The sequence below is a fragment of the Ptychodera flava genome, chromosome 21 (genome assembly GCF_041260155.1).
Source record: "Ptychodera flava strain L36383 chromosome 21, AS_Pfla_20210202, whole genome shotgun sequence".
Classification (NCBI taxonomy): Eukaryota; Metazoa; Hemichordata; class Enteropneusta; family Ptychoderidae; genus Ptychodera; species Ptychodera flava.
The window spans coordinates 33,785,295-33,813,211 of NC_091948.1; the positions used below are offsets into that span (position 1 = coordinate 33,785,295).

At 36.8% G+C, this 27,917-nt stretch overlaps 1 protein-coding gene across 2 annotated transcripts; it reads left to right on the top strand.

The window, feature by feature from the left end:
• The first annotated feature begins 3,239 nt into the window (after positions 1 to 3,239).
• Positions 3,240 to 24,138, top strand: LOC139122071 (lamin-B1-like). Of its 2 annotated transcripts, none has more exons than XM_070687447.1 (9): positions 3,240 to 3,894; positions 10,425 to 10,707; positions 11,410 to 11,580; positions 12,641 to 12,766; positions 15,024 to 15,244; positions 15,496 to 15,706; positions 16,902 to 17,126; positions 18,212 to 18,316; positions 21,456 to 24,138. In XM_070687447.1, exons 1-9 carry the CDS (start codon positions 3,542 to 3,544, stop codon positions 21,495 to 21,497), a joined length of 1,737 nt encoding a protein of 578 aa, XP_070543548.1. In that variant the 5' UTR covers positions 3,240 to 3,541; the 3' UTR covers positions 21,498 to 24,138. The 2 variants fall into 2 exon arrangements, with proteins under 2 accessions (XP_070543548.1, XP_070543549.1); XM_070687448.1 differs by having other exon boundaries at positions 18,212 to 18,286.
• Positions 24,139 to 27,917: the final 3,779 nt, after the last annotated feature.

Here is a 27,917-nt window from a genome sequence, read left to right on the forward strand (position 1 = left end):
GGTGGCCTTCTGGAAAGTGGGTCTTAATCAAGTTCAGGAATGTTCTGCCGATGTTAGTTTTCACTGCCTTGTTGAACAGGGGATTGTACCAAATGATTCGTCTGTTTCGTTGTCTTTTGTTTTCGTTGCTCGGTGACGGGGCTCGTACTTCATTTTGTACGTGTGTCCACTTTGTTTCAGCGCCTTTTCGAAGTCGGGGGCTGCTTTCTTGAATGTTGCTTTACAATATGAGATGTTTGATATTCTGCTGTTAGTGTTGACTGAGGTAGGTATTTGTTTCAGGATTGGGGGTTGGGGGGGTTGGGTGGGGGGTGATCGCCTGTCGGCGTAGAGAAGCTGGTTGTTTGGTTTGCTGTATGGCTGGTAAGAAGCATTTTCCAGATTGAATGTTACGTCAAGAAAGTTGGTGGTCTTGATGTTCAACCAACTTCGCTTGGATAGTTTATGCGGAGATCAAAGGCGTGGAAAATGGAGGTGAGTTCCTTTTTCAGTTTTTCGCATTGTCTTGCTGATTTGCTGCTTGTTATAGCGAGCCCGTCGTCTCGGTAAGGCCGGTGTTTTCTTTGCCGACTTTCTTGCTGAGGTTGGAGAGGATGTACGATCCGACGAGCTGACATATCTCAGCTCCGTCAAATTCTATAATGTCAAAGGCGATGAAACTTTTGCTTGCTTTCTGTTGAATGCTTTTGAACAAGTTTGACATATTTTTCCATTGATTTAGATTGGTTTTGGTGAAGAATTGTCTTGCTTATGGTGCCGATTTTTGGATGGATTGATGAGTCTGCAGGTTGGCATATTTGTGAAATTGTCCTTGTGGTCTTTTAGGGTGATGAATCATAAGACTTCTTTCTTTGCTATTGTTTCAACCCTGTCTTCAATTTGTAGCTTTTCGGTAATGGATTTGGCCGCCTTGTTGATTTCGTAGATGCTATTATCGTTCACTTTTTTGTATGATTTGGTGATGTTCTCCTGTAGGAGTTTATCGTAATGTTCCTTGGATGATTTGTAGAAGTTTATGGTTTTGTCGGCCGGGATGATAAGTTTATCAACATTTCTTAGCATTTTCAAGTCTTGTTTGAGTTGTTTTTGGAAATCACACTTGACATCACGGAATTCTATACATATATTTTAAAGTCACGCGACCCAGGGCGCCCGTAAAAGTACGGCTGATACGCGCCCGACGGGCGCGCCGAAAAACGCAATTGAACTTCATGATGAAATTTCTGGCTGGCGCGATGCATTTCAGGCAAGTATGAGCCCATGTCGAAATTCAGAAACATACTGAACCCCATTGGGCATTTAAAAAACATGATGACCCCCATCACCAAAGTAACATGGTGACCCCCTCACCGATGAATCCAACGCCCCAGCCGCAGGCCGAGAAACTGACCAGTTCCTACAGTAGGTTCATACTCAAGTTCCGTTTTCCGCATGCAATCACAAGGGGCTCTGACTCCGCTGCTTTCTCGTTGTTTGTTCGTTTACGAATATATAGGCAGATTTACAGTTGAAACAATGATGTTGTACATATGTTTGTTTGAAATAAAGACATACCACTCAAGTTGCTTGAATCCTTTTGTAGTAAGTGGCGGTTATCAGTAAGTCTAAAGAAAACAAAGATTATGATATTCAATGCAAACTTTAATCCGCATAAATATAATATCTATGTTTACGATAAGAGACTGGATATTCTTTCCTTTACCTAGGTATCACTTTCATTCCATCTGGATATTTTTAAAAAGCAAGGCTTTCTTTAAAAAACAAAGCACTGCGTTCTCTTGTTGCTTTTATGAAAACCTTTAACTCTCAAAAATGGGCCACCAGTGGTGGTACAACTGCATCTTTTTGACTCTCTAGTCAAACCAGTGTTATTGTATGGATCAGAGGTTTGGGGGAGTTACTTATTTAGAAAAGTAAGTTCAAAAATATTTAGTGATTACTTTCTGAAATCTAATGGTGAATTTGAGATTGTTCAGATGAAGGCATGCAAGGACATTCTTGGTATCAATAAAAGTGCATGCATTCATGCCTGTTTGGGAGAACTTGGGCGTCTCCCACTTCTGCTATGATTAAATATTGGAGTCGTTTAGAAAGCCTTAAAAAAAATAGTCTCCTTGCCGTAGCATTTGAACTCGAAAACAAATTGCATGAGAAGGGTCTATCTACATTTTTAGACTTTGTTAAATCTGTCTTTGCATTCTGTAATTGTTCACACTTAAGACTTACATGTAATGAGAGTGCAGAATTGTAAATTGCCTACAGTTATTAGGACAGTAAAACATTCCTTGAAAGCAAAGTTTGTTGAGGTCTGGAAGAAAGCCATAGAAAGTTATGAGAAACTAAAGATTTATTGTAAGATTAAAACTGTTTTCAAATATGAGAAGTATCTGTCTCCTGTTCAAAATCTTTTTGATAGAATAGCATTACTGTAACAAAAACAAGAATTTCATATCATATTTTCCCAGCTGAAGTCGGTCGTTATAAGAATATTTTTAGACACCTTAGACTTTTTACTTTATGCAAAAGAGATTTTGGAGATGAATTTCATTGTATTACTATTTGTCGAAGTGCACCTGCACAAGGTTTGAGAGATACTTACTGTGACTCTATTTTTGAGATTCAGGCTCAGCTGAAAGTTTTTGGCAAGATGTCCTTCTCAATGTCTTGTTCCGATGATTCCTTTGTGCATATTACTGCAAAGTTCTTTAATGAGCTGATGAAAGCTTATAACATGTAAGTTTGAGATTTTTTTTTTCATCTCTCTCTTGCGAATTTTTTCGATCTTGTAATTCTTGTGTTTTGTATTTCATTTTATGCCAATGTCACGTATGTGTACACGGCTAAATAAGCCTAAATGCCATGTAAAATGAAAGCAAGAACAGAACGCACACAATACCCGAACAAATACACCTTACATTCGTAAACAACAAGCTGACATGTCGACAAACAACGACAACACTGTGGTTCAATCACTCAAGAGTCTGCACCCTTTTACGACTTCATTCGACATAGTTATAACGGCGGTGAACGGTCATGACCGTTATGTAACATAGACGGCAGAAGCGAGGTTCGCTTCAACTGTCCATGTTGTCATGGGCAAACCTCTCGTTTACTATTACACTTGACTTGTTTGTTTTGTTTGCTGACAGAGGCGATAATCCATTTACCAGATTAGGGTTTGGGGAAGCAAGGCGTCACCCTTTGTTGGCAGTATAAAGTTCCAGCAAAGAGTATCTTTTATAGTAAAGTTTATTGCGATCACAGATACGTGAGAACTCCACACACGCATGCACTGTCAGATGAATGTGTTTGTAAGCAGCTGTGTGTATACGTTGGTAATGACCGCAGCTTGGGTAACACTTGATTTCGCGGGAAATTGGCAGGGGCCCGTATCCCTTTCAGCTCCTCATTGGCTAAAACTTGTCACGTGACACAAGCGACGCGGATCGGATAAACTATCCATTGTTGCTGTCTAGCAAAGGTAGTATTTACCCCAAATTTTGATCAAAAATATCGTATTTTTCGATCTACAGTAGAAACGATGGCAACACAGACACGTAAACAACCTTCAAGTGCTTCTCGAACCCCGGCATCTCCTCTGAGTCCATCGAGGCGTTCCCGAATACAGGAGAAGAACGAGCTCCAGGATCTGAACGACAGGCTCGCTAACTATATCGATAAAGTTCGACAGCTGGAAGCCGACAACACTCGCTTGCAAGTACAAGTCACGAGAGTCGAGGAGACTCAGACAAGAGAAGTAACCAATTTGAAGGCGGCGTATGAAAGTGAACTGTCGGATACCCGACGGCTTCTGGACAGTACATCGAAAGAAAAGGCACGTCTGCAGATAGAACACGACAAATGGAAAAATCAGGCGGAAGACTTTGGAGCAAGGTATGGCTTTTGTTTGGTAATTCAGTCATAAATTAATCTATGCTGTTCTTGTAATGTTTACTCTCTGGTATTCCTCTGAATTTGAGTATTTGTTAGGGCAGAGTTTAACCGTGATCGCTGGCTAATTTTTGTAAAAGGCTAAAGCAGACGCCTGACTCGTTCGATTCCTGCCAAACCCACGCCACATTATGCTGTTAGTCGCCATTTTGGGATACTGAACTCCGAGAGGTCGTAGGGACGTTTTCGATCATAGAGTTTGATACTTCATTTTGAATTTTTTGCTGTCATTCTGACCTAGGTGTCACACTCTCGATAATACTATGTAAATATCTACCATCGCGATTAAGAAGAGGGGAATCTCAGAAATGTCCATTCCCAATGTTTTGATCATGCACGCACTGACTAAGAGGGACAGTAATTACCCACCTTCATAAAATGGTTGGTCCCGAAGTGAGAGTGGAATGCAACGCATATCATTATCGTGGTGGCGATTGGTAATGCATTTGGTTGTTGAGCACCAAATGAAGACTCTGGTTGTCCCTGTACTCTGTTATGGTCACTTATTGGGCCTGAAGCGTACATACATTATGGAAATCGAAATAACTTCCGAATCATATTGGTAGCCGAAGTAATTTTAAGTGCTCATATTTTGAGTGTTAATTAAAACACAATTATTCCTTGAATTCTGAACTAAGACTAGTGCCACAGTGCGTACAACTACAAGCTAGAAAGTTCTATGCCGAAAATACACTAGGACTTACAGTTGAGTAACTAAGTATTTATTAAATACATTGTGTCAATATAATTATGTAATAGTGTATTAGTGTTATTGTATCATTTTGCCACCACTTGTGTCTGTATTGTACCAGTATGATTCATTTCTCTCACAGAAAAACTTTAATGTAGTTTTTAACTTTGGAAACAGGTTCCTCCTTATTGTTTTACAAGTTTTCATCTTTCTTAGATGTTTCTATGCATAAAGGTCAATAAAAATAGTAAGGGGATCATTTTCACATGTGCTATATGTTAATTATCACAATCCCAGGGATAAAATTTGTTCTAGTCTGTGTAAGGGGATTACGGACTTGTTATAGCCTTTGGTTTTCCATTGAAATTGTAATCTAGTAAGTAAATTTCCCAGCAAGACAATATGATGCCAGACTCAGGCCTTTAATTGTGTTTCAGGTATGAACTTTGAGTGATAATTATAATACATAGTATAGTGTAAATGTGTCATTTCATGATTAGCTAAATCTAAAACTAATTTATTGCACAGAATGGTATTTCATCATATATTTTGTCTTTTGATTTGACTTATTGCATAATTCAAGTTTTAAAGTTTAGTGAAAACAATATGCACTACAACTCCTACTTATGATACCAGGCAAATTCCAAGAATTTGAAAGTGATGTATTTACATTAGTTCATGGACGTCTATCATTGTTTACCGCTGTTGAAACCATTACTACAGGTATTTTATTTGATGACATTTTCTTTGCCACAAATATATGTTGGAAGAACTTTTTGTAAAATATGTCCTGAGTGAAAGTTGTGAAAAGAAAAAGGTTTTGTGTTTGTGATTCAGAGATGACCTGTATATAAAAGTACATGCATTTAACACGTTTAAATTAACTTTCATGATTGAAAAGGATGCATCAGCTTGTGCTTATCAGTAGTGTTCAGTACTCTGTCATCTGTATTCAGAACAGCAAACAAAAACCTCCCTAAGTTTTTATGTGCCAGTGAGGAAATGAGCCACACCCCTTTCAAGTACAGACCTACATTTGTGATTCTCTTTGAAGGTCAGTGGCTTTTCAGGGTGATTAACAAGATCAATTGTAGATAGTTGTAATCACTGACATCAAATACCACAGTTACTGACCACACAGCACTGATATCAGATTATGGAATGATACTTCAACAAGATGTTATGTCATCATGACTTACTAGGACAGAGTGTGTATGATTTTACAACTTCAAGTGTTCATTTTTATTCCATTCATGATTGCAGGGGTGAGCAAATCATTTTCAGATTTAGTTGGTCACAGTGTAATTGTTAAATAAACAACTTTCTAACGATCCATTTCCATTTAACTCCACTAACTTGTCAACAACCTAATTACTAGCTGAATGATTCACATGTTTATTCGGCCAGTAACAGGACAAAACTTACTACTATTCATGAAAACTACTAGCCCATAACCTTGGGCCAGTTGATTTGCTCACCCTTATTATCCAACCTGGCATTTTGGAATGTTCCACTAATTCAATATACCCTGCCATAAAAGTTTATACCTTCCCCAGAGGGCATAGCTATTGAGTGGGTTAAAAGCCTGTCCCATCAGGTTTGGCTCAGTGATGCAACCATTTCTTGACATGCACATCAAAAGTTGTACCATATAAGGAGAAGACAGTTTTCAAATGATAATGCATTATAAAATCATATTGAGCAACACCCACATGATGGTCATACATGTACTAGATTATAACTTCCTTCCAGTGGCCCATGGAGCTCTACCCTTTGTCATCACACATGTACATAAAATGACAGACAACTCATGGAGGATCTACGCTGGTTTTCACGCCCTCTTCAGTTTAGCTTAACGTAAACAGTTAAAGGCTTTGAATGGTCAGTTCATGATTGAAATAAAGGTAACGTTGTATGTCATGATGATTTTAGATATCTGCTGACAACGTCTCTGTACTCCTGCATGCCATGAAACAAACAAGGTCATTCTGTATTTAGTGAAAGTTTAAAATCGATATTTTAGGAACAACCACAATTGAGGACATCCAGTTTGATGACCTCTCTTACATTGCAGTTATTGAACCAAACAACAACTTCAAATAAGGATACTCAAGTACAAATATTATCAATATTTTTGCATAAAATAATCTAGGACTATTGTTTTTGTCAATATGGATTTAAGTGCAAATATTTAAATGAAAATTTTTACTTACAGTATGAAACTGACTCTTAACCCATGTCATGTTACGGCTATCACTGACCCATCTGCCAAGTCAATGAAAAGCAGTATTGAGTCAAAACAAACATTGTATTTTCACCTGCACATATTTTAAGTATGGTAAATCCACAAAAATCATGATGAGAGTATCTCTGTTTTCAGGTGCCTTCAAACAAAATTGAATATTTTGTAGTACAGTATATAGTGTATAATAGAATATGAACTCTGACAGTGTGTCAATCTAACAGTTGTAAATTTTGTTATTGGTCTTATTTGACTACCATTGCTAGTCTATGATCCTCTGAAAAAATGATATACTGATAGAAACTAAATAACAAAGAACTAGAGGAACTTGGTCAGTTAAGCGTTTGTGAAAAAGTAATCATTTCTTTTCAAATATGACAACTTCAATATGTTTTTAATTTAGGCCACAACTGTGAGTGAATGGACCTCTATTACGTTTGGGAAAAAAAAGAGTTTTGAACAATGCACGGTACTTGTAACTTTTTTGTTAAATGTTTGTCTTTGTCATCTAGGCTGTCCTTATGTTTACTCGCAGGTCTAGTTTGGGAGTTCAGAATTGATCTACATGGTAATTTTCCATAAGGTGTATTCAAAGAGTGACATGCTCAAATTCTAAGAATACCTTAGCCATGTTCTCATTCATTCATGTTGGTGTTAAGTGATAGCATTAGGGGTATTTCCGTCTGTTTTTTTTGAGCTTGGCCCCAAGTGTTTTGTGATTCAAATACATCCTAACCACATCATTTGCAATGTAAATTTTGAGTCTTTGCTGGTACTCTGACCTCAGAGAGCTCGGCAGGTCAGGGGTCGTTGAATATGAAATCCAATCATTTGATCCTGAGCACAGTGCAGTAGCTACAAATACTGTACTTCTGGTGCATGTCATGCGCATGCCAACATCTGGTGGCCAATGATATGATACCAGCCAGGGTCAGGGTTGACCTTTTGTCAGTGAGGAACGTCACATATGACGGTACAATGAGCAACTGTTCTGAAATGGTACTGAATACCATCTGGTTCCATTTGAATCAGTCTTTCTAGACCATGTATGAATGAATGAAAAATATTCCATCTTGCTACTCAAAGGGAGTTGTCATTTTCTCTTTACCAGTAGTGATCTTCCAGAGTAAATTGAAGTGATAAAGAACCCACTGTATCCCAGGACATCATTTCATGTTTTTGTTGAATATGTTGATATCCTCAGTTCCCATATGAACATCATGTACTGCTGTGTGTAAATCCTTTGGACCAAGCCAAGGTTTAGGTCAACTAAAAATTTTGAATTCACCATTTTCTTGGATTGGCAGACAAATTAATTGACAATAAAGGTCAGGCGGATAATATAATGTGATGCAGGATTGAAATATTCAGCTGTAGGACCTACATGAGGTATTCTCCCCAACATTCGTCCTTGAACCTGTGGATCACAAAACAAAAATAATTTGTTCAGTTCGATATAAATACTTTCACATCATAATAACACCCTTAGTGATGTTTAAAGGAAGCTATGTCAACTATGTATTACACTTATGCCATCAAGTAAGCAGGAGAAGGGGTCTCTCACCAATCATCTTTCTTGTTTAGTCAGATATAAAAGTAATTTCTCAATTCTAAACAATAAATATACTATGATAGTGCGAACCGCCTTTAACCCTAATCCTACCAAGTTCACATGTCACCATAAGGTCAAGGTCATTGCAACCAGTGAGGCAGAACGTGTCCCTTACATTGCATTTTAACAAAACTTGAATATTTGAAGGCCCCTGAATACCTTGTATGTGTGATTTTAGTGACCAGTTCTGCTACAACATAGCATGCCAAGTGAATGAAATCATATAAATGTGGCTCAATACCACTTTTTAATGACTTGATGGATTAGAGTCAAATGTTTTCCTGCTTGGCCTGTCATCTTCCATCCAGCTAAGTTAGACAACAGCAGTTTGAGCCAAAACCTATTTTCACTGGATTTACATTTTTTGTATCCAATAATGTAATGTACTACTAATCATTTTGATGGTTTTAACAAGCCAAGAATCCACCTAGACATGGCGTATTTGTAACTGGTCTTGGCTTGCTAGTAAAGGTATATGAAGACAACCACATTACTGAATGTCAAACTCTTGGCAGGAATGGCACCTGAATGCCCCGTTCTCAGCACCCAAAACAATGCCATTTCCTCGTAGTTTACAGGAACAGAGTTAAATGTAGTGGTTTTTATCTACTATAGACTATAGTCTATAGAAGCTATTGGGATGGGTATCCGTCCGGCGTCCGTCGTCAGTCTGTATGTATGTATGTATGTATGTATGTATGTATGTATGTATGTATGTATGTCCGTTTGTGAGGCGTCCGTCCACTCAAATATCTTGAGAACCGCAGTACTTACTGATTCGATATTTGTTGTGTAGATAAAAATACGAGTTTGAGAAACTATTTTTTTTAATTTTTTGATATTGTTGAAAATAGGCAAATTAATGCCAAAAAAGTTGTTTTTGGTAAAAAATCTTCTTCTTCATAACCACTGGTCAGACAGCTTTGTTATTTGGTATACAGGTCCCTAGGGGTAACCCAACTTAGACTTGTTCAAATTGTGATGAAATATGCAAATCTGTATTTTTAAGGAATTTTTTTGTCATTTTTGGTCAAAATTTGACTTACATTGTATGTAATTCTTGTACTGTATAAACCCTATCAATTCACCCAGAAAAAATAATTAATATGATTTTAAATAATTGAATTAATTAGGAAATCATCAAAGCCAAAATAATTTTAGTGTAGAATTATCAGAAAGTTCAACTTTTTTTGACAGTTCATAGTGAAATGCTTACCATCTTGGAGGATTAAAACATGTAAAGGCAACTTTCCTGAATCCCAACTTTGACATATTCTGAACCGTCATTTATTGTGCCCTGTATGTTATCTAAAAGAAATTGCTCAAAATAGTCATAGAGATAGGGATAGAGATAGAGATAGAAAAAGTTCTAATTTCCATTTATGGTTGACTTGGTAAGGATAAAATAAAATTACTTTTTGAGGAAAAAAATAGAGTGGTCAATTAAAAGAGTGGTCAAAGTGATAGGGTTTTTATGGTAAAGCTGGGCTGTATAAAGATTCCTCATGTGCTATTTATAGCAATTATGCAATCTGTGTAAACAGTGCAATGAAAGTGTAACATGATTCCTTATAATGCTTTTGATGACCTTGAAATCTTAAGTTTCAAACCTTTGTCTCTTCAGTGTGCTTTCTCTGAGTATGTACAGTCTCAACTTATTAAACAGAACTCAATGTTAATCAAAGATATCCACCTTCTTCATCAACGTGTCACAAAAGGTTATTCTCTACATAACTCAACAGAGCTCTGTCAACTCTTGAGTTGCTTGTTCTTTCAAACCGCTGGTCAGACAGCTTTAATATTTAGTTTACTTTTCCGTAGGATGACCTTAGTGAGATAATTTCATACAGTCAGGAAATACTTAATTTTGTATCCATGTCTATAGTAGCTTCAGGGACTTTGGCCCTATGTTTATTTTACCAATACAGGTTATCTAAAGCAGAGAGAGACCTTGCACAGGCTGAAAAGAAAATACTGGCCCTGGAGTCCACCTTGTCTGATAAAGAGGCTAAACTGAAAACAGCCCTAAATGAGAAGCATCATTTTGAAGAAGAATTCAATCGTCTGAAAAGAGACTATGGCAACAAGGAGAAGCAGCTGGACATCTCCAAGAAACAGTTGGAGGACGAGACACTACTCAGAGTGGAAGTTGAAAACAGACTCCAGAGTCTGAAGGAAGAATTAGCATTCAAGGAGGAACTCCACAAAGGGGTAAGTTCCAGCATCTTGTCTGGATAAATGTAACACATATGCACTGCAACATTTTCAAAGTTAGGATTACCATTTGTTAAGGTAACTATTTTTGTGGTAAGCTGAGAAAAGCAGTGATCCAGTGAATATTTGTTGACAGTAAATATATTGTATGTATGGCAAATTGTTATATTGATTGGACTTTTAACAAAAGATCTTTCATGAGAAATATGGAAGAAATTGATCAATATGCCAAAAAATTTACTCAGCATAATACTGGGGAATATACATGGAGATTGCCCAAAATTCAGCAACATTTTAAATTTAAAATGGCCACCATTGCCAGTGTTGACTCTAAGGAGATGACTTAAATTTACAAATTTTACAAAAACAAGCCAGTGAAAGCTTTGTTTGATTTACAGATTTCAAAAGAAGTAGACTCATGTAGTATAGCAATTAGAGTTCTAAGGCCAGAAATAAGGAAAATGTGAGTTAAGCTACTTTCACCGAAAAAAAGAATTTTTAATGACAACAATTACATTTGTGTTGAAATTATTTATGAGATCACTATCTCAAACTCCATCTATGGTGAAAAGTTGTATCTACCCACAATGCTTTTCAACATCATGCAGTTTGCCCCCAAAACATGAGACAACAGCTATGTAAGGTAGCAAGCATTGATTGCACACGTTGATCTTTCCCCCCTTATGTTATTGTTTGCAGGAAGTTCTTGAAATGAAGAGACAGAAGGAGGTGACCATAACTGAAGTGGATAATCGTGCGCGGGAAGAGTATGAAAGCAAGATGCAAGAGGGCTTGCAAGAACTGCGAGAACAGTATGAGGATCAGGCCCAACAACTTAAAGATGAAACAGAACAGTTATTCCACTCCAAGGTTAGGGTTTTACAGTGGTCACATATCACCTTCAAAGACAGTTTAATTCAAGTCAGATTAGTAATGTTTGCTGCGTCAGTATAAGGGTAAAAGAAAACTTTGAAGTGTGCTGTTCTATATTTGAACACAAGTTCTGAACAAGGTCATGATCTTGTCAATACTGCTTTTCTAAATATTGCTAAATCAAACTAATCAAGGTGGCATTGCCCTTAACGTATTTTGCTCAAAATAACTTTCTTGCATAGACACTTTCAATTTTCATTAATGAATTTGTTAACTCTAGAGTAGTATGAAATTTTTGACATGAATGAATTTTTATCATTAGTACCAAAATTAAGGATTTCTTCCTCAGATATTGTAACACCCCCTACAACCTTTGTATCAACTATTGCTTCCATAGTAAACATAAGTTTCCTTGCATTTTTAAAATATATGGTATCAGGGGATTTTTATGTCATCTTTAATGGGAAATATTGCTTTGAAAAAAAGTGTGTAGGTGAAGCCTTTCCCCGCCAAACAGTATCGCTTCCCCATCAGCCAACTCAGTGAAAAGTGGCATTGAGCCAAAACCATACACATTTCCAGCCATTTGGCTTGGTCTGTTCCAACAGCTTCAGTCCATAAAAATCATGTTTACGGTATCTGTGATTTCAGGGGTGTTCAAATGTTCAACTTTTTGTAAAAATGCACCAAATTAGACGTATTGTGCTCTACTAGTTTTAACCAACTTGGCCTGATGGTGAAATATGAACTTGGCAGGAAAGGGTTAAGTGCAACATCACCTTAGATATGTCAATTCTACAAGAAAATAATGAGTGTTTAGCGTGTTTATAACCTTTAGTGACTGGCTTTCTGCATTCAGATTGTAAACATTCAGGATGTAGTTGTTATATTACCAACTCATCCTTGATGTATTTTCTCTAGATCAATGTCATTTTCTTCATTCAATGGAGGAAGATTAAATGGAACAATGTGACTTTGTTAATATGTGCATCTCATACAATTCATAATGTGAATATGATTTTCAGCAGTTGTAATGTTTGTGTGGTATTTCCCTCAGCTAACAACCATGAAGATAATGGCAGAGAAATACAGCAATGACTCTGCTGCTGCCAAGGATGAACTCAGGATTAGCCGTACAAAGATTGACAACTTGACGTCACAGGTCACCTCACTGAAAGCACAAGTAAGAAACAAAATTCTTAAAAAAATAGTACATTAGCCATGATTATCAAAATTGCTTTTACTGAACGTAATATGTCTTCATAATAAGAAAACTATGAGCAATGCATCTTTGTTTGTTTGTCAACAAAGACATAATTTGTACATCTGAATTATGTAGCTCTTCAGCCTTTCTGCAAACAGTATATGTATGTAAATACCTCGGATGTTGGTGGATGTATACCTGTCCATGCACACTTTACCTTGTTATGCATGTGGTTCACCTGTTTGCATACATTAAAGATGTTTCTGTAGAAGAAATTTTAGCCGTAAACAGCAGTTTTGTATCAATGCAATCTCTGATCAAAGTGGTTAACTCAACACAATTTTCAGTATTAACAACTAGGAATTTGAGAGAATCAAGTGTTGAGCACTGCTGCTTTAAATTGCAGTCTTGACAGTATGGAATAAGAATAAATATCTGATATAACTATTTTGTTAACAAAATGGAGATCTAAAATTTTAATATGGTATTTTTTAGTCCCCACGGACACCGTCCGGGGGGACTTATAGGTTTGGTCATGTCCGTACGTGCATGCGTGTGTGCGTCCGTGCGTCCGTCCGTTCACGCAGATATCTCAGAGACGCCTGGAGCGATTTCGTTCAAACTTGGTACAAGGATAGTACCCTACCTCATACAGATGCACATCGATTTGTTTCACAATGCGATCAAATTGGCCGTGTTAGAGGACTTTTTAGTTTTCACCTCCATAGACTCCCATGTATAAGGCAGTCCATAGACTTCCATGTATAAGGCAGTCCATAGACTCCCATGTATAAGGCAGTCCATAGACTCCCATGTATAAGGCAGTCCATAGACTCCCATGTATAAGGCAGTCCATAGACTCCCATGTATAAGGCAGTCCATAGACTCCCATGTATAAGGCAGTCCATAGACTCCCATGTATAAGGCCAAGAAAAATAAAAATTTAGTTTCTCATCGTATTCATATTGCAAAAAGGATGCAGTTACAGTTTTTAGTCCCCAAAGATAAAGTCAAGGGGGCTTTTAGATTGGGTCATGTCCGTCCATGAGTCCATCCATGAGTCCATCCGTTCACGCAGATATCTCAGACACTTTGACAAAATGTCACGTGACCTTGGTGACCTTTGACCTCGAATATACATATTTGTCCATAATCAGTAACCACAAGTCCTAAAACCTTTCATATATGGTATGATGGGACACCCTATGACACCACATATTGTACCTCATTAATTATGTGCATATCTAATTTTGAGTGAGCCAATAGCTAGAGCTAGAGGTCTGATTTTTGGTATATAGGAATAACTTAGCACTACAATTTTTTGACAAAATGTCACGTGACCTCGGTGACCTTGACCTCAAATATACATATTTGTCCATAACTCAGGAACCACAAGTGGTACACCCTTCATATATGGTATAACGGGACACCTTATGACGCCACATATTGTACCTCATCAATTATGCGCATGTCTAATTTTGAGCGAGCCAATAGAGCTAGAGGTCTGATTGTTGGTATATAGGGATAACTTGGCAATACAATTTTTTTGTTTGACAAAATGTCATGTGACCTTTGACCTCAAATATACATATTTGTCCATAACTCAGTAACCACAAGTGCTACACCCTTCATATATGGTATGACGGGACACCTTATGACGCCACATATTGTACCTCATTAGTTATGTGCATATCTAATTTTGAGCAAGCAAATAGAGCTAGAGGTCTGATTTTCGGTATATAGGATAACTTAGCACTACATTTTTTTGACAAAATGTCACATGACGTCGATGACCTTTGACCTTAAATATACATATTTGTCCATAACTCAGGAACCACAAGTGGTACACCATTCATATATGGTATGATGGGAGACCTTATGATGCTTCATACTGTACCTCATTAATTATGCATATATCTAATTCTGAGCAAACCCATAGAGCTGGATGTCTGTCATACATATGCACATAGATTTGTTCTGTGATACGATCCAATAAGGCCGCCATGTGGCCATTTTATTACGTTTCTTTCATGTCCTGAACTACAGCTCAGACATGTATCAAGCAAATTTATTCAAAAGTATTTTTATCACAGACCTAATGAAAGGACTCTATCCTCTCTGAGGACCTGTAATCAAAGTACCCATTAACAAGTGGGGACTGTGTCATCAACGATGACTTGTTGATGAATAAAATGCTAATACATATTTTGGTAATACCCTTTGTGTTTGTCAATAGAATGATGCGCTGCTCTCTAGAGTATCAGATCTTGAGAAGCAGTTAGCTGATGAACAGGAGGCTGCTGCCATCGCCCTCAAGGAAAGAGACAGAGATTTGGAAGAGCTACGAAATTCTATAGCTGAGCAACTTAAGGAATATGAAGAATTGATGGGAATCAAAATAGCCCTGGATATGGAGATTGCTGCATACAGAAAGTTATTGGAAGGAGAGGAGTCTAGGTATGTGTTTCATGATTGGTTAGTATCATTCAGAAATGCTGCAGTCATGATACCTTTCATCAACGTCAAATCAAGGAAATTTTTCACTTGTGCCAAACTGAATTTGCAGTAATTACCTTGTCCTGTATTCAAATGAGAGCTCTGTCAATCGAGGGCGCTCCATGCAGTTGTAACAGATTTTCCAGCCAGTCTTGAGGTAACACTGTAAAACTCTGCACTACACAGCTTTCGTATGGAATCTATCTTCACAGGTTGAATATCAGTCCATCACCGAAAAGTCAAAAATTGATCAAAGGCTCCAAACAGCAGCGCAGCACTCCAATGAGGCAAGTTAGAGGTTCTAAACGTCGACGTATTGATGAGAGTTCCCTGTCAGCTAGTGCCACGGCCAGCGGTGCAGTTCACATCATTGAGACAGATAATGAGGGATTGTCTATAAAACTCCAAAATTTATCAGAAAAGGTTAGTTTTCAATGTATGAAATGAGTTATTCAGTTAGCAGGAGACAGTCTACTTTGCTTGTCAATTCTTTATCTTTTGACTGTGTGTTTGTATGAACAGGACTCTGTCACATTTCCTGGTAAATTACCCTGAGTAGCGCAGGAAGTTTTCCTCGCTAGTTTTCTCGATGGACTGTTTTCTGAAGAAATGTGGCATTGGTACCAGCTGTCCACAGATGGCTAATACAGAAAGATGGCACATATTACAGTCGTCAGTTAGAGCATAACATGCAAAGCTTGCAAATACTGATATTGTGAAATACCTGTATATGCAGACCAGTGCAAATTTTTATGTTTAGAAAGAATAAGTAAAAGTGAATTTTTCTTTTTTACAAACTTGCATATTTTCCCAATAATTTCATGACACTGCCTCTTCACAGCACTATTTTAAGATGGGTAAAACAAGCTCCTCCAAATGTGTTAATTGTGTAATGAAACAAGTTCTTGGTGATCAGTGATTTACACTTGAAAATTAACAATGGAGAAGTGTTTGTAATTGATATTGAACATTTGTGAAAATATCTGGCAACAGTAGAAATGACAATGCTGATGAGAATATGTCCCATTATATGCACACATATGAAGGTTTGCCATTTAACTACATTTGCATTGAGTGTCTCATCTGTTGCTGAGGTTTGATGGTTTTGGCATTTCTGCATATTGAGCTCCATTAGATATATTTTCCGTCATATGTGATCTGTCCATGTAGGTTAGATATACCGTTTTCTTTGCCACTCCCAGAATCATGATGATGTTCCTAGTATTCAACACAGCCTGTATATCTACAATGTGTTATTGATAGCCACATTATAGTCTGCATTAGAATCTGTTGGTCGTCAACAATGATGTGCTCAATATTTTGCACTCATAAAGAAAATACTTTACAATGCAGAACATTGAGGAAATGTACTTGCTTTTTTTGTTCAAACGTAATGAAAATGTTTTCAGTTGTAATAGCTTTTGCCCTTCCCAAAGTCAACGAGTTACAATTCAAGAAGAAAAAGATTATAGTAATGGTGTTCTTGAAACAAGGGAGAATGGTATGGCCTTTCTGTAAACCAGGCGTCTGACTAGTTAGCATATCTCCCCTTCCCCAATTTTGGTCCAGCTTTATCTGATGAAGTAATAAATGATCTGTTGACTTCATACATTTACAGGACCAAGCACTTGGAGGATGGCAGCTGAAACGTCAGGTAGACGATGCTGATGAAATCACTTACAAATTTGCTGCACGCTATGTACTCAAAGCTAACGCCACAGTGACAATATGGGCACAGGATGCTGGCAAGAGTCACAGCCCACCAACAGATCTAGTCTGGAAGGTCAAGTCCTTTGGTTCTGGTGATGCCTCAAAGACTGCCTTGGTTGATAACAGTGGGGAGGTAAGAATTGATGTTGGTCATCTCAAAGTCGACACTTCATGAGAAAAAATATTAGCTTATTGTAGACTGTGTCATTCATTATTCAAACTGGAGTGACTGTCTTTTTAATAGAACAATATGATATGCTACTTTGTTCTCAATATTTGAAGTAAAGAATGGTGTATGAATTAGTGTAGATGTGATGCAGAAATAGTTGCTAAGTTCATAAATCATGTCTCTTGAAGGCCAGGGACTTGATCCCTGTGATCAAGTTTGTTTTAGTCTATAAGAGGATTATGGAGTGTCATGTCCTTTTGTTTTCCATTGAAATTGTAATCTAGTAAGTAGTTATGCCAACACAGGCCTTTAAAGGGTGTATTGATTGGTGATTTGTTGCTGGCTAGAAAGATTTTTTGATGAGGTATATGTTGTTCTGCAGCTGCAGTGTGCTATTCACAGCTATCCACTGAAAGGAGGCAAATTTTTTATCAGCTTTATCTCTGAGCCAATGGACTAACTGTGCACAACTTTGAAAGGAGACCAACAGATTAAAATCACATAAACATCATGGCCAACAATCACTAGTGCAAGAACCAGGAATTGAAGACTGTTTCTTCACATCATCAACAGTTTTTGGTTTTTTCCCTTCAAATTTTAACCAGTTAACCTGCAGTTCTCTGTAAGCAGATCCACAAATCACAATTTGATAACACTGAGTTTGTCCAAACCATGGCCACCGTGATGAAAGGGTTATATCCATGGTAAAATAATGTATACTCTGAGTAAACCCATCAGGGACATGCCCCTTTAAGAAGGTATAGCTACCCTAATCTGAAACACTGTTTTCTCTCATTTTTTGGGAGTTTTTTGTAGCGTTGTCCATTGTAATTCCAGGTTTAATTTATCTTCTCTTTTACAGTCAATGAGATTGTTTACATGCTCAGTCATCAATAGTACACTGTTCTCAGTGTACAATAGCCATGGAAGTTCTAATGCTAATATCTTTTTTTGTTTGCAAAGAGCTTCTAAATATGATGAAAGTTTTCGTCTTATGTAAGTGTAGTATTTGATAGAGATATGCAAATGTTTTTTTGCTTCCGTTACAGGTGATGGCAACACGAACTGTGACTCGTCAGTCAAGCTATGATGAAGAAATTTTTATTTCGGGCAGATTGAGAGAGGTGGGCAAAGAAGAACTATTTCACCAACAGGTCATTAGCTAGTTTGCAAGTCGCTGATAACTTTGGTTAATTTGCTTTCCTTTGCTTTCCATGTTTTTGCATGTCACCACTCATAAGTCATCCGCACAGTAAAGTTGCCTTTAATTTCTAGAAATATATGTTTTTAACAACTCTCTTATGAAAATAATAGTACATCATCTCGTATTGTATATGAATGTCAGTGTAGAACCTAATCACCCCTATGTAAAGTTGGCCATACTGACAATACTGCATCAAAGCTAAGTGAAGTGGACGGCTCCAGTGAAATAGGTGAATTTTAACATCACAGTGCATGAGTTTATGTATTTGTAGCCATGAAAGTTCTAAATGCTAATGCAGAGAGGGCGCAATGACTTGGAGAACTCCCCAGTTTACAGTTGAAATGATACATGCATGCCCAACAGTGCATCACAAATTTTAAAGTTGAATTTGTACAGTACAGTGACTGTTACAGAACCAGCTTCCTGCTAAGAAATGATGCACACAACTAGCCACACAAACTTGCCAACATCAGCAACCCTATTGGATAACAGATGAGGTCATAGGTCACAATGAAATGTTAAACAACGCCATGTAATTTCAGTATGCATTGTCTATTTTCCTCAACAAGGTCTCAAGTGTCAGGGGCATGGTGTCTGTTGGCCTGTGTTATCTGAAAGACCTGTGCACCTGAACTATGTCCAATATGGCAGCAAATCTGCTTTCAACCACACACATGAAACACATACAGAATCATTTAGCTATGTGTGGCATGCAGTCTTCATATGCTTGTTTTAGTGAACTTACTGTATCAGTTGAGACCTTCAAGGTGGTATTGGCTCACATTGTATAGAGCTGTCATTTTTAAAAAAACTAAGAAAAGTTTCTTATATTTACCTTGTACAGTATGACTCTGGTCCTTCTGCCCAAGGGGACAGTGAGTAGAGAAAGACATGGTGTGTGTTCCCTTTCATTGTTGCCCTTGTCTGCTTGTCAAGACCACAAAAACCCATCACTCTACACCAAAAACTTCTGCTGCTCAAAATGCCCATGAAATAACAAAGTTAAATTTCTTTGACAAATTACATGGAATGTAAGGTTATGATGTTGTCAATAAGTCAGATGTGTTTTGAGCTACAGGAGAGATAAACACCCATTGCATTTGTGAATACTACAGTTTGTGCATCTGGTTATGGTGCATGGCTCAGTGTTTCTGTATGTAATTCTCGTTTGCATCAGTTAATTCCTGTCTGACTTTGCAAATATGACACCAAGCTGCTTGTGATTAGTAATGCTATGCCAGACTTGAAAATCTGGTCATCACCTTTGATAAGTAACTCTAACACTTGGGGAAAAAATTTGACTCGATGTGAGCACTTTGGTTTTAATCATTACAATATTAATCAAACAAATTAAACCACAAAATGCATTTACAATAGCTGTCTTCTTTGTTTACTCACCTGTAGAATTTTCTCATGAACAAGAAACTTAGTTTAATATTCAAATGGGACATAGGTTATTGAATTACTGTCAGTTGGCTCAAAGCAGAGTACAGAATATGTAATTTTGAAAGTATCTCAAAATAGCTAAACTAGTCAAGATATTTTAAATAAGCCAGCGTCATTTTGTAATTTGTGGATTTCATTCTTAAACTGTTTTTCAAGTAATTAAGGTAGCATACATCATGAAATAGAAAGTTAAAACTTCTACTTTTACTCAAACTTTTGCTTGTAGAAATTTGATACAATCCTTTTATAATCAAAAATAATAATCATTAGTTCACTTGCAAATTCTGGGTGTAGAGAAACAAATTACCCAAATTTACAGGTCTGAAATCTAAAATGGCTACCTTAGGCCATAAAAAAAAATTGATTGTTTCTGGTCAGCGCGCGCATCACTTCAAAGTGTGCCCGTCAACTCTTTTTTTTTCCTGTTTTTCATTTTCTCCTATGGAAAAAAGGGGAAAATGTATCAAATTCCAGCCAAAATAAAAAAAAATGAAAAAAAGAAAATAGCGTCACCGCATCATTTTTGCCACATGTCAATGACCAAAAACAAACTTATTTTTTTTTTGGCCTTACCCTGTGTTTTCTCCATCAGGGAAATGGAAAATGTTGATTTTCAGGCAGGATGATAGTGATTACCTCATTAACTGTACAAGTTTCAAAATGAGTCCTAGCTAACACTAGACCAGCAAATCATTTAAAAAATTGCAAGATCCAAAAAATTCCCAGAGTGCAATCTACCTTACTATCTTAAAGTGCTTTGCATTGACCCATTGGCATTAGACAAACCAGAAATGTATGAATCGAGGTGTTGCCAACACTGTCAGGTAGAATTAGCAGCTAGGTGGCAATATGAGTCGACTATAAAGGAGACAATTCTACAAACACCATCCAGAGTTGTATTTTCACATAGTTCCATTGTATCAAAGTGTGATGTGTTGAGAATATACTTGCTTATATACTAATGATGCATGTGTGTATTTTTGTTGGTTAAAAAATTTCTAAATAGGAAAATCTTTACATTTGATAATATACTAAATCTGGCAGCAAGTGATTCGTCCTAGACAGTTAGCGGGCTTTGCGTAGATCTGTGTTGTTTTGACTCTGTCTGACCTCTTGCCAGACAATGTTTCAACTTTTGCAGACCTGACTTCTTTGTATTGGACTAATTATACTGCCTAGCTGATAGTCACACCTGACTGTGTTGGTAACATCTTGATTTAGACAATGGGTCTATAGTTGGTCTGCAGCCAATGGGCCAATACAAGACACTGTAAGGAAGCCAAGAGTTCATTTCAAGTAAACAAACCATAATGCATTACTTCAGAATTGTAAAACAGCATTATCCCATGTACAGCAATGATCTCGGATACAAATGACTTTACAGACATACACACATACAGCAAACAATGGTTAGCACCAGAAGAGCTTGCTCATACATGTGTTTTCTAACTCACTGCTGTTTTTACCTTGCCCTGCTTGCAGTATTATGCACGGAATATTGTGTGCATGGCTTGATTAAGAATCCAAATGGGTGATAGGTCATGCAACTCACTATAATTGTATCATCAATAAAGTATCATCACTAACATTGAATGAACAAACTAAACAAAAAACATAACTTCACCTTTTTGTTTTATTTTCAGGGTGATCCACGTGAAAAGGGAGACAGATGTGTGGTCATGTAAAACCAGCAGTGTTGACATCTAGCAGCAAGAATTTTCTTGTATTTTGTATGAAATCACTTTAAAGGGAAGGTTTTGAAATATTGGTAAGCTATAATAGTTAAACAGTGATTGCGGATATAGAAAGAGTCATAACATTATAGTTATCATTGAGTATGTCCAGTTTTCAAAAAGTGCAAGTTCTCTATGTTCCATGTATATCTTGACTTAAAGGCTTATGTTTATCATTTGTGATGCTTGGATTCAGTGCCATCTTCACCAAAGAGTGAAGGATGCCGTGCATAATCCCACACATAAATGACATTATTGCTGATGACCAGCCTACCTTACAAGGTCATGTACATAGTGAGAAACCAAAGATTTTATAGACAAGGCCTCCAAGAAGCAGTGCCCTCTTATATAGCAGAAGGTGACATATTGTGAGTATTCCTCAAAAATTATACTGTCCATTGCTTCCCAACTTTTACTGCCTGTCACTGTGTTTGACATTTCATTCTTACATTGGACTGCAGTAGTCAAGAAATACAAGGAACTGAGAAAGATTTCAACTGTGTTGTCATTTAGCCATTAGCCATAGCTTCTGTAGCACTGCTCAAAAAACCCACTCAGACATGAATTTGTTTGTATTGCCTTTCAAAAACAGAGTGCAGATGATGACAGTAAATTTTTAATTGTTGCATATTTTCAATATTTTTAAAATTGTGGTATTGTTTGAATACTTTATCGTAACTTTTTGTCACTTTTTTTCTTTTTTGGAGAGTCCATGTTTGCTGCAAATAGTAGCATTAGATCATTTGTATATGTCCTGGAGTGCTATGATAGCAAAAGAAATACACAGATCTGTTAGGGTCTCAAATGAAGAGTATCAATATATAGGGACCTCGGCTGATTTTCTGTGGATTTTTTGCAAAGCGCCCTCCAGTGTCCATATTTACTTAAGCCATCCTTGTTGCAGGCACTTACTGAATCATTGGTATTAGTGACAATCTGAGACGTGATAGGGTGTGTAGAGGAAGGGTAGTCATAAAAATTGGTATTCAGTATATATTGTAGAGAGTTTGCATAATGAATAATAATTAGTTATGATCTTTGTTCAAATGGTGCATTGGTGCTGTCAAACTTCAAACACTCTTGGAAGTTAAAACTTGAATGCATATCTGAATTGGTATACTGTGGACTATTTTGTTTTCACTGGAATTTATTTTAGCTGAAAACAGATTTTAAATGTTTCACTATGATCCTATTTTCTTTTCGTCTAGTCTGAAGTATAGAAAATTAAGATTTTCACTTTGATTTTATTAGCAGAAAAAAAGTCCAGTGAAATAGCGAAAATATAGTATTCCACATATATAGTATTCCACAGTATGAGACTTTCTAAATACAACAATTTGAAGTTGTCAGTTCCAAAGTTTCTTGAAAAGGACTCATCTGTAAACAACTTGCTATCTGTTCAGATGCTGTGTTTGAAAAGAGACGGGAGCAGTCTAGGGCATTTTGAAATCATAGTATGTGGCCATCAGCAGCTTTTTCCCGCGGAAAAAAGTTAACTGATTGTCAATTCTTGAAACTTTCAAGAGAGTCAATACAAGGTGCCTCTGCAGTATTAAAGTATTGCCAGGCCACTCATTGTCAACAGTCTAGAATGTCTCAAAAATGTGTAGTTGTGTATTAAATCTGGCCGAACAGCACTGACAGAATATTTTGATCAAATAATTCAACTGCCGGCCTTTTGTCAGGAATCTTGTATCATTGCAAATATAAGGTGAGAAAGATGTTGACAAACAGAAATCCATCAAGTTTGAAATATTCTCCCATTGCCAAGACAGGATTGACCTTTACCTTCTATGTAGGTTTCACGGCAAGGGACAAAGGATTTCACCTTCCTACACACCTGAAATATCAATCACTCTGAGAGAAGTGTATCATCATTTTTTCAATATCACTTGTGTAACTTTTTCTTTGATTTAAATTTTTTATCACTTGCCTAACTTTCTCATTGATTGAAATTTTTGAATTGTATCTAAAGTCTAGTTTTTTCTTTTTTTACTATTAGTCACAAATTTAAGTAATTTTGTTCAGGAAGATATGTATCATTGCTTTTGATCGATGGTGTTTTCAAATTGGAAAATGACTAAATGACAGTGTTTATATGTGCTGTCTGAACTGAAATATTGTACGTTGACTTTAGCATTTTGAGTTTCCATTGCTAACCATTGCCATAATCATGTTTTACAAAACAATGACCGAGTAAAACTATTTATTTTACAGTGATAGCTAGATGTAGTTCAATTGTTGCTAACCTTTTTGCTGTAATGAGCAAAATACAAAAGTACAGAAAAATTACATTTTGATACTTATATAATATACAGTAGACATTTTTATCTGAAGATATATACTAGCTTAACAACTACATTAACAGTCTTTTTTTCATGCAGAAGAGCTGTACTTTGTGTTTTCCAACAATATATGGTGCATTTGTTTCGAGTTTCCGAGCTTTGTAATCAAAAAGTCTTTATATAGTATCTTGTCCACAGTCATTCAGACAAAATCAGTCACCGTCAAAGCTTTGCAGTTGTCTAAAAGTAAAATGGTACAAAGTTACTTCACAGAAAGTAAATAAAAACAAACACTTTATCTACCTGCATGTGAGTGTGATATGCTTCCTCTGTCCCTTTCAACTTTTGTTTTATTGAGGATAGATCTAAACTTCAAATAGCAAAGTAAAAGTCTTGGCAAACCCAATAGATGCCGAGAGCATTTGCAGGAACATGCTGCTTTTATGGACTGTTGCAATACAGCTTTGATCTATCAGTCATGCTATGTTGATTTCATTCCAGGATATATGATACATGTAGTTAAGCATTGATAGGTCAACTCCTGCTTCTGTAAGTAGCTATCTATGATTCCTTAATTTTTAACAAATGAGGTTATGTCATGATGTTATTGTGATGGGGTTGAGTTGACGTCGGACAGTGAAAATTTTTCGTAAACGACAAAAAGTCAAAAACTGCTGAACAGACTGCATTGATATTTGGTACAGATATTTAGACCATGTTCAAGGTTCTAATTCGTTAAAATGGTGCCAAACGGATCAGCGGTTAGATAGATATGGGAAATTGTTGACCCTCTTTTTTAACTAATTGATTTTAGGGGCCTTCCATATGTGTATTTTTGGAAGGTACATCAATCCTGCATTTTGGAGTGTTTTATGAGTTTTGGAACAGAAATGTGTGTTAGATGAATGCTAGAAACATGGAGGATGCACTGAATGGAAGTATCAGAGATTTCCATGCTCTTTTGGGCATCAAAAGCGATAAAAAAAACCATATTTCATATTTTAGATTCTCACATTTGAGATAACCCTAGGCATTTGTCATATGACTTAGTCACATGACTAACTACTTGACCTATTTATATGCGCATAACTGCTTGAGACAACAAAAGATTTCCTAAAGATTTTTATTGATGTTGTGTCTCAACATTATCTCACATCTGCTCACTTCAATCAAGTAAACAACCTTGAGTCAATCTACAGACTTTGACATTCACATTCCTGAGATTAAGTATCCACGATGTCACATGTTACAGTCTTTACTCTTAGACAATAAAGTTACAAGTTTTAGGTTAGTTATCAAGCTAGCACCAGCATCTGTCCTGAGCATCTGTCCATGTGTTTCTCACAGGAAATTACAGGAAACAAATAATTTTAACTACTTAGGTGAAATTTAAATGTGGGCAAAAATGTTGAGAATGAACTACTAAGGTGAAATCTATGAGTGAAATTTTTGATCAGGGCTTCTGAGTATAGATAATGACCTTATTTGCACATAGTTTGCCTTGTAACCCGCCTTGGCTCCTACTAGTAGGTGTTAGAGTCTTAAGTCTTAATCCTTCGGTATTGCCTTAAAGGGACAAAGTCGGCCATTTTTCATGAATTTTGTTTTATAGGAGATACTACTTATTTTGTTTGACATGTTGAAAGATACTGAATGAATGGGTGACCATGCATATATTCGACCCCGGTTTTAGACACAATACATGAAACCAGGGTGAAAATGAATTAATGGTCAACATGTCAAACAATATAAGAAGTATCTTGCATCAAACAAAATTCATTAAAAATGGCCGACTTTGTCCCTTTAAAGTAACACCGAACAAAATTCCAAGTTTGTCAAACCACTATTAACCCCTTGACTATCACAATGTGATAAGATTACAGTATTGTACCAGACATACTGTGAGTACATATGTTATATTGACGGAATTGATGTGATATTATCTATTACACCTCACCTATAATAATGATCTCATGATTGGCTAAAGGTCTGCTACGTGACATTCCAAAAAAAGTGACATAACATGGTTCGATTGGCTGTTGCCCACTACACTTTAGCTGTTTGAACACAAGTTCAAAGCACATGCATCGTAGTGTAGGTCTACAGGCACCAGGAACTCTTGCACAAGATATTTAAAATGCGTCATTCAAAAATTTGTGTGTCATTTCAACCTATTGTACAAATACTGGATTTTGTGATGATTTCAAATGTTTAATGTAATAAAATTAATAACACATAAAGATCGGGCAATATCAAGATTTGTGTCATGCCCTTGGGCTGGTGATCCTGACCAAAATAATGATGATACCTTTGCCAACGGCATGGACATCATTAATATTTTGGTCAGGATCACCATCCCTTGGGCAGGCCACAAATCGTGATATTGCCCTCACTGTCACGTGTTATTAGTTAATTACAGCCCAAACAATGAATTATGTGCCCGAGGGCAGATAGTTTCTTGCCTCAGGGGTACATACCCATACTCTAGTCCTTTTTTTTGGCTTTAATGTATTCTTTCTGAATTTTTGGGTTTATCTGCTAAGGACAATATGCTTAATTTCCGTGATCGACAGTCACAATCACAAAGTCACAAAGTAGGATTTTCATCATCAAATGACACATTGATATATTATTCACTGATGTTTATTAAATTTTCTATGCGTAATTCTTTTAAAACCATATTCTTAATGTAAAACGTGTAATTTCATCATTTTTAAATCCTGAAGTTGTCCAGTGAAAACCAGTTCCATGTCCATGATGACTATGCAGTTCACTACACCATCAACAAGTTATACCATTAAATACTTCAGGGCTTGTGATGTTTGAAATATGAGGCATGTAATAATAATAATAATAATAATAAAGAAAATTCATAAAGCGCCTAATCTCAAAAGGAAACTCTAGGCGCAGGACAAAATACACTATTCCTTAAAAAAATATGTCTTGAGGGGATGGCGGAATGAAATATGTGAATCCATATAACGTAGGTTGACAGGCAGACTGTTCCAAGTTTTCAGTCCTGAGTGGGAAAAAGACCTTTCACCAAAGGATTATGTAGCAACACGTGGCATTCTAAAAAGACGTGTGTCAGATGAAGAACGTAGGTGTCTTGAGGGAGTATACATTTGCAAAAGGTCAGAGAGATATTGTGGTCCAGTCCCTGAAACCAAGTCGAAAAAAACTGTAGAAAGTTGTACTGTGTACGACTAGCAATGGGCAACCAGTGCAGCGATTTCAAAATAGGTTGTATGTTGTGTGATTTTTTTGCTTTATAGACAAGTCTAGCAGATGCATTTTGAACACGTTGCAATTTGTCAATGAGGTGTTTTGGGCAGCCAGAAAGAAGGCTGTTGCAGTAGTCTAAACGAGATAGAACAAAAGCAATAACAAGAGTCTGAGTGGCTTGAACAGTGAGCAGATGACGAATAGAACTGATCTGCCTCAGCTGAACATAGGCAGCTCTGCATACATTATGTACGTGCTCTGACATGGTTAAATGGCGATCTAAAGTGACACCAAGATTTTTCACAGATGAGGAAAACTTAATAACTGCATCACCAACTAACATCGAGTCAGGAAGGGACAATCTGCCTTGCAGTCTGGGTGATATGACAAGCATGGCTTCAGTTTTACTGTCGTTTAACTGGAGTTTGTTGTACCTCATCCATGTTTTGACCTCATTAATGCAATCTCGTATGGAATCTATGGCGGAGTGGATCTCATCAATTCTGGTTGCTTTGTAGAGTTGATTGTCATCTGCAAATGCATGGTGACTAACAGAATAGGACCTAACGATATTAAAAAAGGGGTTGTGTGGTTGTGTGGATGCATTGTGTGGATATTTGATTTTTTCAAGCATTTTTGGTTCTAGTGTGTAATCAAGCTGGTTTGAAATATTTCTGCATACTGGTTATCTAATTAATTGCAGTTGAAATTAACTTTTCCTGTTTGCAAATTATCATGAAAATGACAATAGTACAATTTAGTGGATCGAAAACAAAGATTCCTGATTTCCCCTTTTTAAGTGACTGGAGATGCAAATGTTTCAAAAAACTGATCCATATGAATGTGTGTATCATAAAAACTA